General features: G+C 50.5%; 1 protein-coding gene across 1 annotated transcript; it reads left to right on the top strand.

Annotated features, from left to right (window-relative positions):
- Positions 1 to 11,966: 11,966 nt before the first annotated feature.
- Positions 11,967 to 13,871, top strand: LOC144097645 (organic anion transporter 3-like). Its single transcript, XM_077630297.1, has one exon. It carries the CDS (start codon positions 11,967 to 11,969, stop codon positions 13,689 to 13,691), a length of 1,725 nt encoding a protein of 574 aa, XP_077486423.1. The 3' UTR covers positions 13,692 to 13,871.
- Positions 13,872 to 14,299: the final 428 nt, after the last annotated feature.

Genomic DNA, 14,299 nt, shown 5'->3' with positions numbered 1-14,299 from the left:
TGGGTAAAACAAGAACCTTGTCTGATGCCCTCCTCCACTCTCCATCAGCCACCCTCAATCCCCGGCGACCTTTCTTCGCGCATTGCCCTGACCACTCTTGCAAGCAGAGCGCCACGCAGCGGCGGCCACAAGTGCCGCCTGATGACCACCGCGCTCCCTCCGTCCGTCCGTCTATCCGCAGATCGACGAAGCAGGCTGCGCGAAACGACGCGGGTTGCGGTGTGCGCGCCCTGACAATTTATGCCGCCCGCGCCGCTGACAGCGCGCAGCAAGCTACTCTCTCGCTGCGAGAGGGTTCCTCTTATCCCATTCTCGCTGCGGCTGCAGCAGCCAGAGCCCTCCTTCCTATGTGCTATACGCTGCCTCAGTCTGTAGAAGCTTCTGTTCGAGTTCCCACACTTGCTGCCGCCTTTTCCACCGTGGCAGCACAACCACCATCACACTTTCGCGAGGTCCCCTCGCGTGCGCCAATCTTTGGTTCATATTTCTTTTCTTTCCCTCTCGCCTCCTTAGATACTGTTGCTTTTCGCCGCGGCTATTACTGCCGCCTTTTCACCCCCCCCCCCCCCCCCTTCTTTTCTTTTTTGTCTGGTTTCTGGGCCATCGCTTCCTTTCTCTTCGTCCACACGCCGTGAAATACAACTGATAAATCAATGTAGATCGGCACCGTATATATAAGCTCTCCCGGGAGCGACGGCATGCATCGATCCTGTATGGTCTGCCTTGTTGTATATCTATGCCGGAATAAAACGCGCTTGCTGAACACATCCCACCGTTCGTGCTCTCTTCTCCAAGATCGGCAAGTGGTGGTCAGGGAGGCGAACTTGCGCCCTTTCGGCACTTCTATTCGGCGGGAGAACCACCCTATGGTTGATCGGAGTTCCTCCACTGTTCGTTGTTGCAACTGGTTCCTTCTTTTGTCCCGGCATCTTCATACGCATACGCACTTCACGATGCTGGTTATGCAGCGGGAGACTGTCCTACGTGTGTGAACAACCCGACCAACATAGTAGACACGAGCTGTTGCGCTCTTCGGCAAAAGAAGGAATCAAGAAGGAACGCTTCCAAACAACGCCAGCTCCTAAGAAAAAAAAAAGAAGCAACAGGAATAGAACAAGTTAACCGCGGACGGGCGCGGAGGCCGCGATAAGGTTGTCTACGCAGCCGCGCCGGGATCATTTGTTTGACCCCGAGACCGCAGGGGTGAAAGCTTGTTGCCTCGAGAATGAACCTGCCACTGCGTGCTCGGGCGATGGATGCGGAGATGCTCGTATCATCGTTTGTCTCTGGCGTCCCATTCATCGGGGATGCTGATGCTGCTACAACCCGAAGGGCAATATTTTTTGTCCAGGATGCGAACAACAGGTATAAAAAAGCGTCCATTGTTATTAAGCGTCGCTATACGAACTCTGAGTGGTGGCGTGACAGCTAGCAGGTGGTTCTCTCGCACAAATAACCAAAAAGCGCCCGGTTCTTAAGCGTCGACAAGAACACTTTGTAGCACACTGAAATGCGTTCTACTTTCGTATCCATGTATGCAAGTTTACAAATGTAGTAACCGTTCGATCGGCTGTATAAGGTCCACATTCGCTTTCGAGCAGCGGAATGTTCGACGCAGCGGAATTCAGCCATAATGCCATAATCAATCACGCGGAAATAATGGACATGAAGAAAGCACTGAGACCATTTCGCTTTATGGCTACTACGGTTGCAAGTGTGCTTGTGTGCAACCAACGTGAAACGCAAGTTATCAGGCAGAAGGCTGGATGCGTATTTTTGGACACTGCTGCACTGACCTCATGAAGGGTGCAGGTGTTGCCCTGGGAGTGTTCATGTGCCTTACGCCGCACTGTAAACACGATTACGACGCTATGGTAACGCCGACGAAGTATAAAGTCAAAAAAGAAAGATAAACGCCACGTTCGATGAAAGGCTGCTCAAGCACAACGCCTTTCAGCCGCGGCATACCTGGGCGTGGACTCTATGTCCACCACTACAAACGCACTCGGCCACTATTACAGAAGTGACATCCAAATTACAGAAGTTCTGACCTATACTACATGCATCAGCAGACTGTCACGGTTTTACAATTCCGCTATCTGTCAACAGAAGCGGGGAAACTCTGTTCCACGGCTTGCTATTGGAAACAGACTGCACGAAACACTTTCTATACGTAGAATTCGCCGCCCACACAGCCCGCATGGTTATGACGATGAGGATATGAGCCACATTTTATTGGAATGTCCAGAACATGACAACTTTTGATCTAGATTGAAGAGAATAGTGACCGGCCTTGATAAAAAGGCCTTTCAGTCTTCAAAAACTATTGGGTTCATGGCCGGCGCGTGCGCAATATATCATGGTGTTGAAATCTTTCCTTGAAGACAGCGGAATGCTTTTGAATTACCAGACGTTACGCGTGAATTCCTTATATAGCTCCACTCGTGTCTCGGGGCTGTCTCAATCTCTACAGTGTTCGCTGTGCTTGCATCAATGGTTCATGATATAAATTGTCGTCTAAGCCAATTTTGCGTATTATCTTCAGGTGCACGCCATTATCACATTATTGTTACGTTCATATGTATTTGCTTATTTTTTACGTATTACAAAGGCCATTTTACACATTACTTTCATATATCTGTGATTATGACCTTATTGCCACGTCTTTTATATATTTACTTCTTGTTTATTATTGTCTTCATTTGTTATTTATTTAATAAGCGATTTTAGTGCTATCTCCGTAGCTCTGTTGATTGGAAACAACAAAGTATTCACTTAATTTGTTATGCTTGTGTCCTTAATTTGTATTGTATTGTATGGTATGGTATGGTTTCGCATTGTATTGTATTGCACTGTACTGCATTGTATTATATTGTATCGTATTGAAATGTGTTACGCAAGTTACTGTTAAATGACTCTGTGCCAGCTCTATAAGGGGCAAGAGAAAGAGACATCGTCAGACATTTCGCCCTTTTGCTCTTACTCCTGTTCCTGCGTCAGAAAGAAAAACAAATAAAATCAAAGCCAAATCAAATATTTATCCACGTACTGTGATTATGATTTCTCACTGCTTAATGTTTATTTTACATTCACGGTCAGCATTTTCTGGCGGGTGCATCGTGTTGTCTATGTTTTGTATTGCTCGTTGCGCATGGTTTCTAGTGTGATTTCGTCCCTTTTGCGAAAAGGTGTAGCCGACGACGCTTTCATGCACCCTCCTCTCCTGAAATGTCCATGTAAATAAAAAAAAAGAATCGTAATCATAGCACAAAGGTCAGAAACCTTGCCGGTTGTTTCGATACTCAGCCAGACGCATTGAAGCAAAACAAAGGAATTAAGAGAGACGTATACATTAGCGGAAGACAAGTCTGCTAAGATCCAGCCACCTCACTTTTTGCACATGTAGCTTGTGCACTAGCGGAACAATATCGGCTGTAGTGATCAGCGCGCGAGTATTAAGGAAGTTACCCCGCCAGAAGTTGCCCGATTAAGCTCCCTCCCTCCCCTTTCTTACCACGCCCTCTCCTCCAGAGCTGCCTTCGGCGAATGGGACGAGACGAGTAATTCCTTGCGCACTTAATTACCTCGCTGACCGATGCGCTCGATGTTGGGAAGTCGCTCATTATCGCCCGTGTGAACAGCTTGCGGTTGCGCGCATCGACGACAATAAAACCATTTCGATGTGATTAATGAACTGCCCGGATTGCCTAATAGCGCTGGTTTCTCGGCGCTCATTATCATAATAAAGGGCACGCGAAAGTCATTCCCACGCCTGTATACGTGAACTGTATACCATTTATCAAGAGATCACGGCGTAATCGCTTGTCGCTGAGGGGTTTGAACAAAAAGCGACCGACAACCTCGCACATGATAAGGCTGGCGTCGAGTTAATGCGCCAGCACGCTTGGAGTGTTGGGTTCCCGCACCTTATCGGTATAGCAATTCATCTGCATGTTAATGTCGAGCACGCGCTTTTTAATGCAGACAAATGGAAGTCCCGTCACCGGACATTCTGAGCGTGCTTTCTTCGCCCATTTTGTCCCTCTCCTTTTCTTCGCTCAAGTTCTTAGCAGCTGACTTTAAAAGGTGCCGAGTCTGATTAAAAAGGGTCATCAGACTTAATTCCTTCCAGCGCAGAGTATTCGTGGCTCGCTGCTGCCCCATCAATTTCAGTCTGGTCGCGAGCGAAGGAGATGGACTGCAAAACAGCGTGGCCACCTCTCGCGATTTGGTTTTCTTTGTCTTAATGTGTGCTTCAGGTTTTCGACAATGAGTTTCGGTGCTCGTTCGTCTATTTAATTACTACTAGTTATGTACCCAGCTGGTGCTAGGAAGAACAAGTACATCGCTACTGTTTCTTCTGCCGAAATTATACAGGCTTCCAACGCGAACGGCGAAGGGGAAGCGAAGAGGTCATGCAAGTTGGAGCATAGGGCGTGAATCGCTAGTTACTTCCTCGTTAGCACTTAAGGACAGAAGGTTGAGTAATACGCCGTACTGCTTGAACTTTCATGCAGCATTACTACATGAAGCCACAGTTAGCGTTATACTTGTACCGGGAGAATTGGCTGGTTGTTTTTTTTTTTCGCGTGGGGGGGGGGGGGGGAGGAAAAAGCGCACTATCTGTCTTGTATATAGTTGGACACCTGAACCGCCGCGTAAGGGAAGAGATAAAGGGGGGAGTGAAAGAAGATAGGAAGAACGAGGTGCCGTAGTGGAGGACTCCGGAATATTTCGACCACCTAGGGATATTTAACGTGCACTGACATCGCACAGCACACGGGCGCATTTGCGTTTTTTCTCCATAAAAACGCAGCCGCCGCGGTCGGGTTCGAACCCGGGAACTCCGAATCAGTAGCCGAACGCCATAACCACTGGGCCAATGTGCTTCAATCACAATTTCGCGGTAAATTATAGCTCAACTTCAACAGTCTTACGTGCTCCCATAAATTAAATTGAAATTGGCTTTTAAGGAAACGAAATGCCGCAGTAATTGTCTCACATTATTAAGCATAAAGGTTAACGACGGACGGACGGACGGATGGACGGGCGGACAGACGGGTGGATGGATGGATGGATGGATGGATGGATGGATGGATGGATGGATGGATGGATGGACGGACGGACGGATGGACGGACGGATGGACGGATGGACGGATGGATGGATGGATGGATGGATGGATGGATGGATGGATGGATGGATGGATGGACGGACGGACGGACGGACGGACGGACGGACGGACGGACGGACGGACGGACGGATGAATGGATGGATGGATGGATGGATGGATGGATGGATGGATGGATGGATGGATGGATGGACGGACGGACGGATGGATGGATGGATGGATGGATGGATGGATGGATGGATGGATGGATGGATGGATGGATGGATGGATGGATGGATGGATGGATGGATCGTCCCATTTGAAACAGGGTGATGTCAGTTGCACGACTTTTTTCTTTATTTTTATTTAACTGCGTTATAAATTGGCCTTAAAATTCGCCATTTTCTTTAAATACGCTTTCAGTACTACACTTCTAACATTATATCCTTTCTCTGCTTCTCAGCCACCAACCTTCCAATCGCTTTTTGTTAACTTCCACCGCAGATTTTTTTTTTATTGCAGTTCTGCGGGCATGCTACCTGTAGGTACAAGGCAGCACTATAATCGAGTAATAAGGGAGTAAATACTCCCTTATTACAAATCTACTCCACCTTTGCGGATCCCCCTAAACATTTGACAAATAGTCGAGTACAACTCAAGACGAAGCGGTCTTTTCCCTCCAAAGGAACCCCTTCCAGCCAATGGCGCCGGCCGATTCCCAATGCATCGCAATGCAGGGAGCGGCGTTACAATGCAGTGAGGGGACTACCCCCCCATGGAGGGAGGAGACTATTCCCTTTCATCTGTCGTTCCTTGCATTGTCCCGCTATAGCAGGCTCATGACAATCGGCCCTTTGACGGGGAGAAGCCGCTTCGTTCTTGAGTTGTATCCAACTGTAGAGTCACTGGGAAAAAAAAAAGTATGTTGCCAGCGAGTTTAGGCAGCACTACTAGTCAGTACAGTCAGTGTGGTCGATAGTGTCACTACGTGCACAGAAAAAAGAAGAGATGAGAATATTCGGAAGAAGTGAGATACACGCCGCGAGGTGCAGCCGATCATCCAGAGAATCCCGCCCCCGTTCCTTGTCCCACTGGAGACGGCCGAGTAATAGGATGGACAGGGGAGAAAAGAAAGTAACAAGCGAAGATTCGGGCTCGCTGCTCGGCCTGGGTGCAATTACACAAAGTGATTCCGCCAAAAGTCGGAGAGCGGCCGCGCGGCGGCACGGCTGAATGACAGATCTCTCCGGGGCGGGAGAAAAAGTGGGCGCGCCATTGTGCGATCGTTAAAGGCTCCCGACCGCTCCCGTGTCACGCCTCATCAGATTCGCCCGCGGCCCAACGAGTTCGGACCTGCTTCGGGAGCTGATTGAGCCGTCACCCCCCGCAGCACATAGGTGGCGCGCGCGGTAATCAAGACGTCGGGACACGCGCCTTACGTTGTCGGATCGTTGTATCTGTGCTTGCCTCCTGATTATAACGACGGAACGAACAAACGACAAAGAGAACAGATGGACGGCGGACACAGAAAGTGGCGAGGCATGTTTGCACCGATGTAACTGCGAGCAGTTGTGCTCAGACATTGAATGCTGTGCATCGGCCCCGTCAGCAGCGATGAATGAAGCAGCCGTTCATATCTTGTGTTGGGCTCGTCTGTCGGATCGAGAACTGTTTATCGGGTTCACGCCAACTCTAGCGGGGCTGATTGAGTTTGTCTGTGAAACTGATCGAGAACCGCGGTTGTCGAGCGCATGTAAACTCTAGCGGCCCGGTTCGAACTCGTCGGTCGGTTCCGGGAACCGATTAGCGAGTTCATGTAAACGCTACAGCGCTTAACGCGGTCGACAAACTGCATGCAAAAGCAGTCGAGTCGGGTAGCGGGGTCAGCGGCAGATGATACGAACAATAGCAGTGTTTGGCAGGAGTCTACAGTGATATTAACCATGGTACGTAGCTGCGTGCGGAATCATTGTAGCTCTTCGTGAGCGAAAACTACCACGTTCGTCTGCTGACCAGTGAGGACGTCATCCTAGTGGGCTAGATCGCGCGATCAAGATCACGTGGTCCAGGCGGGACTGAGACTCGGCGCATCTATGGGGGGGGGGGGGGGGCAGGAAAAGGGGTAGTTGGCGGTGCAAATATCGCGCTTCACTTCGCTACGGTGGAGTGTTTGTTTTTTCTCCAATTAAATCCGCTCTCCTTTGTCGTTGACAACTGCCTTCATTTCAGGCCGGGTCTGATAGAGATGCCACTGTCTTATTGTTGTGTAAAAGGTGTGGAGCTGGTCACTGGCAGGGATGCTGGAGAATGCAACCGCAACAAAGCTCGCTACGAAATGAGGGTACTGTTTTTGTACCACCATCAAAGCGCCTCCGATCTTGTATACTGTCCACTAGCACGTACGCACAGGTCCCTCCGATATGAAAGGGAACAACCAGTTTGCACAAAGAGAATAATTTTTTGCTTATTTCTATCACAAAGTTGAAAACAACTTCTGCATATTATGCGCCAAGAAAAAAACTAGTTACAAAACAGAAAATGTGTACCTGTCGCACATAGTTATGGAGTAATCATTATAAGAAGGCTAAACTTTGTTCCCTTTCGTGTTTGAGGAACCTGCGTGTGTCGACGCTTGCCATCGATGCGATCCCAGCACGAGGGCTGAAAACTCTCCGATTCGTTGCGAGCAGTTACGCAGAGATAAATGTCCAGAAAAGGTCGTTTCCTATTGGTTGACTAATGACTCGATTCGCTTTATCTGCAGGTTCATCCCCAGTGAAATCGAGAAGATGTGGATTGGACCGTTGGACCCTGCCATCAACGTATAAAGCTGTCTCCTGGTCCCTTTGTCTATATTCTTTCTTTCCTCTTTGCTCCCAGCCCTGCCCTAAAGCGTCTCTTCAAGCTCTAAATAACAGAACATTTTATCGTTACGCGATCCGCGTGGCGACAACAGAGCCTTCGTCGCCTGATCGCATGTGCGTAGTTGGCGTTGCACTCTTAACATGAATACACCTATATATGGGACTAAGAAGGGATTAAGGTGTCCTTTATAGAACAGTCGCGCAGCCAGAGAACAGCTTACTCTCTTTTTACACCTTTCTGTTTAGAGCGTGGAAGCGACAGATTCAAGTGCCCGGACACATGCTGCTGCTGCGCAGACGCAGTTAGCTATACGTAGGCGTATCGCGGATTGTGCGGTGCTTAGAATCCATCGTGAAAACAGTGTATTACACACGTTGCGAGCTCTTACATACGCCCTGTTCATTTGTATACTCGTGTGGCACATTTCAAAGTAAAAGACGCTGTTTATATGCAGCCACTTCAACGAAAACGCGAGCGGCGGAAATGCAGTTACTCTACGGCTTCCCTCCAAATCCTGACGTTCCCTTCCCCCTTCCCTTACCCCGCAGGAGGGCGAAACCCCTTGAAGACGCCGAGAACGCAACCGGCGCGCACCGTACGCATGCCTCCGCGGGTGTCTCGCGAGTGAAGTCAACCAGGCTCCTCCCCCGCCACCTCGGCACGCTCAAAGATCGTCGCCTAGCGGGTCGTTCAACTTTCGAGCGGCTCCGGCGTTGTCGTTGCCCGGGGAGCGCGCAGGACTCAGCTCCCGGGGGACTTTTCAATTACGTCTGCTTATAAACAATCTCTATATCGGCGGTCTCGTGCAACGAATATAACCTCTGCGTTGCTCCGTTCGGGAGATGCGCCCGCTCTTTCGCGGTAACGCGTATACTTATACCGTATTCGCGCGACTGTAACTCGGAACTCTACGGTTATTCCCGTTCTGAGGAGTCCTTTCTTCCTCCATTAAGTCTTTTTCATTCTCTCTTTTCTTTCTTTCTTTCTTTCTTTCTTTCTTTCTTTCTTTCTTTCTTTCTTTCTTTCTTTCTTCCTTCCTTCCTTCCTTCCTTCCTTCCTTCCTTCCTTCCTTCCTTCCTTCGTTTTCGGTACTTCTTTCTTCCTTCCTTTTGTTTTCTGTCCTTCTTCATTCCTTTATTTATTTCTATATTTCCTCGCATCCCTTCCTTCCTTCCTTCCTTCCTTCCTTCCTTCCTTCCTTCCTTCCTTCCTTCCTTCCTTCCTTCCTTCCTTCCTTCCTTACTTACTTACTTACTTACTTCCTTCCTCCCTTCCTTCCTTCCTTCCTTCCTTCCTTCGTTCCTTCCTTCCTTCTTCCTCCCCTCCTTCCTTCCTTCCTTCCTTCCTTCGTTCCTTCCTTCCTTCCTCCCTCCCTTCCTTCCTTCTTTCCTTCCTTTCTCTTTTTTTCTTTTCTTTTTATTCTTTCTTTCAAGCAAAAGAGGCGAAACGCGAAAGACGGCCATGTGCTGTGTGATATCAATGCACGTTAAAGAACCTCAATCGGGGTCGAAATTGATGCGAAGCCCTTCACAGCGGTGTCTTTTTTTTTCACACTTTGTCTCATTTCATTCCCTTTTTTATCCCTTCCCCAACGGTGCGGTCCGGGTGTCTACCCTGCGTGAAACAAGTACCGCTTTTTTTCTTTCGTCATAACCAATCATCATTATTATTAAGGAGCCGGAGAAACACTGCGGAGGCCATGGAGCTTTGGCTCCGGCCAGGATACGGAGATTTGAAAAGAGACAGAGTTTTGCTCTACACCGTAAACAGAAAGTAGTAAAAAGAGAGTAAGTTTTATACTCCCATATAGGGTGTAAAAAGTACAGTAGAGTGTATAGGATAGCATGAACACCATGAAGCTGTTTACGCGGTATTCAGTTAAGATAAACAATGTTCCAAACACACAGCTTATTATTTTCCCCCTGTAGCGCGCCGTGTCCGGACGCGCGTATATAAGGTCACGAAAGTAAACTTTCACATCGAGTAACTTATATTCGCGTGAATGCGGTACGGCAGCGCCCCGGCACCGAGGTTAGGGCGCTGCCCTGCGCCGCTTTGCGCGCTCCTTAGAAGGGCTCGACCTGAGTAGGGCTTCACATAGGCCGGCCGAAGCACCGCGGAAAGGACCGCGCTCGCGCATGAAGTAATTAAGAGGCAGCGTTACCATGGCGCTGCGGACGGAATTAAAGGCTTTGGCGATGAGCGTCTCCGCTCCCGCGGCCGGTTATAAACCTCGCTCGCGGGGAAGAGCGCCTCGGCCCGCACTTCAACGCGTTGCGCACGCGCAGATCCGACGCTAGAGTCACCGCGGAAACATTCCTTCCGAAACTATTCCAAGTGCTGTTTCTCCGCAATTCCTGGTTATGTTCAGGAATTTGTTGATCCTTATATAGTTTAGAGGGCTGTGAACGAGGTGGCTTGGTGTGTACTTCTGGAGGACATAAAAGCTGGGCGGGTTGGTTTGAATTTGTCATACTGTAACAGCGCGAAAGACGGAGAATAAGAACGAGACAAGACAAGACGAACAGAGCACTGTGTTTGTCTTGACTTGTTCTTGGTGTGTATACATGCACAACGAAACGTGCGCGCTGACTCGAAGACGCTCTTACGAACAAGACTGATACAAGAAAAAAGCATAACTGATGCTTGTACAGCGCTGGATGCTAAGGCGAAGATTCCTGCCTAAACGTAGCAGTTAGTATTCGACGTGACCACCCAGCGGCCATGCGTCCGAGCGTGACCATCTGGCGGGAGACGCCTTGCACGGGTGCCACCCCACGGGGGCGAGATCACGTGACACATCCCCGTGCACATAGCCAACACTACAGCTAGACACTAGGTGGTGTTTAACTAGCGCCTCACGCTAATCCTCCCAAAATAAAAGCCCAATCGTCACGCATTCATCAGTGGCAAAATGCAACAATATTAAAATGACACGGAGGAGCAGCTTGATCATCCATATTACCACGGCTGTATAATTGTCAATTGATTTTTGTTTCTGTTTGTCCTGTGCTCTGTGTCCTGTTAGGTTCTGGATTACAGCACGAAGACGACAAAGACAGGAAGTGGAGACGACGCGAAGGCTGTCTTACGACTAAAGGTTTGTACAGTAACTGCCCGACAAAGCAAGAGCAGACGACTTAGCATGAACAGAGCAACTGGTGGCAAGTACGAATGCTGTGCGCCCGCTTCGAGCGTAGTTAAAATTATAAAAGAACGCTAATTAATCTTCATTTAAGGCTGCCGACAGGCCCTGGTTTATTAGAGTATCATGCGCGCTCTAAATTCACACGAATACGCACGTTTATGCGCCTATATACTTCGGTTAAAGAAATGATGACGATTATTATGATGATAAAAAAATTGGAAGGGACACTGAAGGTCGCCTTAAAGATACGACGCGATAGGGTAATAGGTTAATTCCCATATATGCAGAAGGTAATTCTCTAGTTTACATTCACCGATTCCTGGGAGTCGCCATACCCTCCCTGATGCAGCAGTAGTGCAAGATGGGGGCTCTGTGTGAAGGAGCACTGATTTATTATAAAGCGCAAATCTCATTTGCTTTGCATGGGATGCGTTCTACTCGATCAGGCTACGCTGTTAGGGCGAGTTGGCAGCGTATTCATGGTAGAAAAACTTCAGTGCTTGAAACACAGGTACGAACAAGAGAAGCAGGCAACATATCTGTTTCTCTCTTCGTCCCTGCTGCGTTTCAAGCGCTAATGTTTTCATCAAAGTGTTTCTGCACGCTTTTCAGTACTTTTCACTCTTTTTCGTCAACTGTAGAGCACCTTCTTAATTACACAAGCTACGCGGCTAATAAGGCCAGTCGCCGGACGAATACGTGTCATTCTTTTTTGTTCTTTGTGCATCATGACCCTGCTATCCGAGATTCAAAGAAGAAGAAGCGAGCAGCTAATGGACACGAGCACACGCCCAATAAGAGCGAGAAGAATCCAAGGCCCGAAGTCGTGTACCTATACGTGCCTGATGGGCGACGCGTCGCACTGCAATCCGAGCCGCTTGTACACGGCGGGCTCCAGCTTCCCCAGCACGGGAGTGCCGGACGATGAGGCCGCAGGCGCCGACGAGCTGGAGCCCTCAGACCTCTACGGCACCGGCTGCTTCCAGCTGATGATTCTGCTCTGTTGCCAGCTGGCAACCTTCGCTCTGCTCACGCAGCATCTCTCGCTGCTCCTCATGTCCGTCGAGGTGAAGCACTGGTGCAAGCAGCCGACCGACAGCAACGCCACCCTCTCCGACTGGAAGGCCCTGTCCATCCCCGTGGACAAGGACACCGGAGAGTACAGCAGCTGCACGCGCTACGAACCGCCGCTGGACGAGTTCTCGGCCAACCGGACCGTGGCTCCCTGCCAGGACTGGGGATACGACCCGCCGCTGCGCAACATGCTCACCGAGTGGAACATGGTGTGCCAGCGCCGCTGGCTCCAGCCCTTCGTGCTCTCACTGCACATGAGCGGCGCCATGGTGGCCGCGCCCATGGCGGGACACGTGTCAGACCGCGTGGGCCGTCGTCCCGTCATCTGCGCCTCGGTCTTGATACTCGTCGTGTCCGGCATGGCTGCCTCGTTCGCGTCCACCTTGTCGCTGTTCCTCGCCTTCAGGCTGATGATGGCCGCGTCTGCGACCAGCGTCCAGCTGGCGACGTTCGTGCTCCTGTTCGAAGCGGTGCCCCCACGGCACCGCGGCCTGTACTGCACCGTCTACCAGTTCGGCTTGGTCAGCGCCGCTATCTTCCTGCGCGCCCTCTCCTGGTTCTCCCTGGGCCGCTTCGAGCTGAGCATGATAGTCATGGTCCCGACCTCGCTCCTGATATGCTGCTTCTACATGGCCGAAGAGTCACCGCGCTGGCTGCTGGCCACTTGGAACATGTCCCAGGCTGGACAGGTCATCCTCCGAGTGGCCAAGATCAACGGGCTAGCTCTGAGTGACACCCAGCAGCGCTGGACCCGCGCGCTCGCCTTGGCCCATGCGAACCGCGACAAGGTCTCCTACTTGATGCGGACCCCTTTCCTGGACCTTGCGTTCAGTCCCTCTCTGCGGAAGCGCATGACCCCTCTTCTATGGTGCTGGTTCGCCCTAACGTTCTCCTACTACAGCTTCGCCTACAACGTGCTCTTCGACGCCGTCACCGACTTCGTATACTTCCTCGCGGTGACGCTCCTCCTGCCTTGCTTCTACGCGTCGTACCTGTCCACGAAGGTCTTCGGCCGCCGGTCCACCCTCAGCAGCATCCTGGTCATCCAGGGCAGCTTGGCCGGAGCCATCGGGGCCATGTCTCGGATGGACCAGAAGGGTCCGGCGTCCTCGTCTCTCGACGCCGCCTTGCTGGTGCTGGCCACGTGCACCCTGGACGCCTCGGTCGTTGTGCTCTTCACCTACACCGCGGAGCTCTTCCCGACTGTGGTCCGCAGCGTGGGTCTCGGCACAGCCTCGATGGCCGGCCGCGCGGGAGGCATATTCGCCCCTTTCGTGCGAGACCTGTCGCGTGGGGTGCACCCATCCCTGCCCCTCCTGCTCGTGTCCGCCTCCACGCTGCTGACCGCCGTGGCCGTGCGCTACTTGCCCGAGACCAAGTGCTCCAAGGCGGAGAAAACCACCGAAGGCGTGATGCGCGACGCGGTGCGCCCGCCCACGCGGAGCAAAGACGTCACCCCGAGGGTGCAGAGTGAGATGTGGCGCCGAGCAGAGTAGGTGTCCCGAAAATCGGCAATGATATACTCTCCCCATTCTTCGCCTGTTATCTTACGAACTCAAGAACAAAAAAAAAACAGTGAATGTGCTTTGTTGTTAAACTTCAACTAACGAACACTAGAATTTGAGTGATCCTACGCATCCAGCTGAACTATGATATTTTATACTGCGTTCTGCGCACCTGAATATTATAATTCTTGATGACAACCTGTATAAACCGATCGTATCGACATATGAATACACATGCATACGTTTTTGGGCTCACCTTGTCATTCTTTGAGTGTAGCTGCACGAAGGAACACCAAAATATATGAATTAATGGGAAAGATTAATGTCGTGGGCTTCTCTTCGCGATGCCATTTCAGTATTGCCTGTCATGACGCCACAGCACGTTTGCAGTCTCCTCGGCCGCCATCACAAGTAGCAGCTCCGACGATGTCGGCCGTTCAGGTACAGTGGAGTGCCCAGTATAAGAGAAACATATTTTCCAAAAGATGTATGTGTTTATTCGCCAGAATATTTATCACCAAATGATTGACGTGTGTATTAGATATTCCACCAAAGGAAAGCACCCACTTCGGCACCGAAAAGCTAACAAGGCTTAGGAA

Source organism: Amblyomma americanum, chromosome 7 (assembly GCF_052857255.1).
Source record: "Amblyomma americanum isolate KBUSLIRL-KWMA chromosome 7, ASM5285725v1, whole genome shotgun sequence".
NCBI lineage: Eukaryota > Metazoa > Arthropoda > Arachnida > Ixodida > Ixodidae > Amblyomma > Amblyomma americanum.
The sequence above is the reverse complement of the archived record's forward strand: the minus strand, read 5'-3'. Positions and strand labels throughout refer to the sequence as shown.

Excerpts from the sequence above, each read along its gene's own strand:
- LOC144097645 (XM_077630297.1), top strand. The coding sequence starts at position 11,967 with ATGGGCGACGCGTCGCACTGCAATCCGAGCCGCTTGTACACGGCGGGC.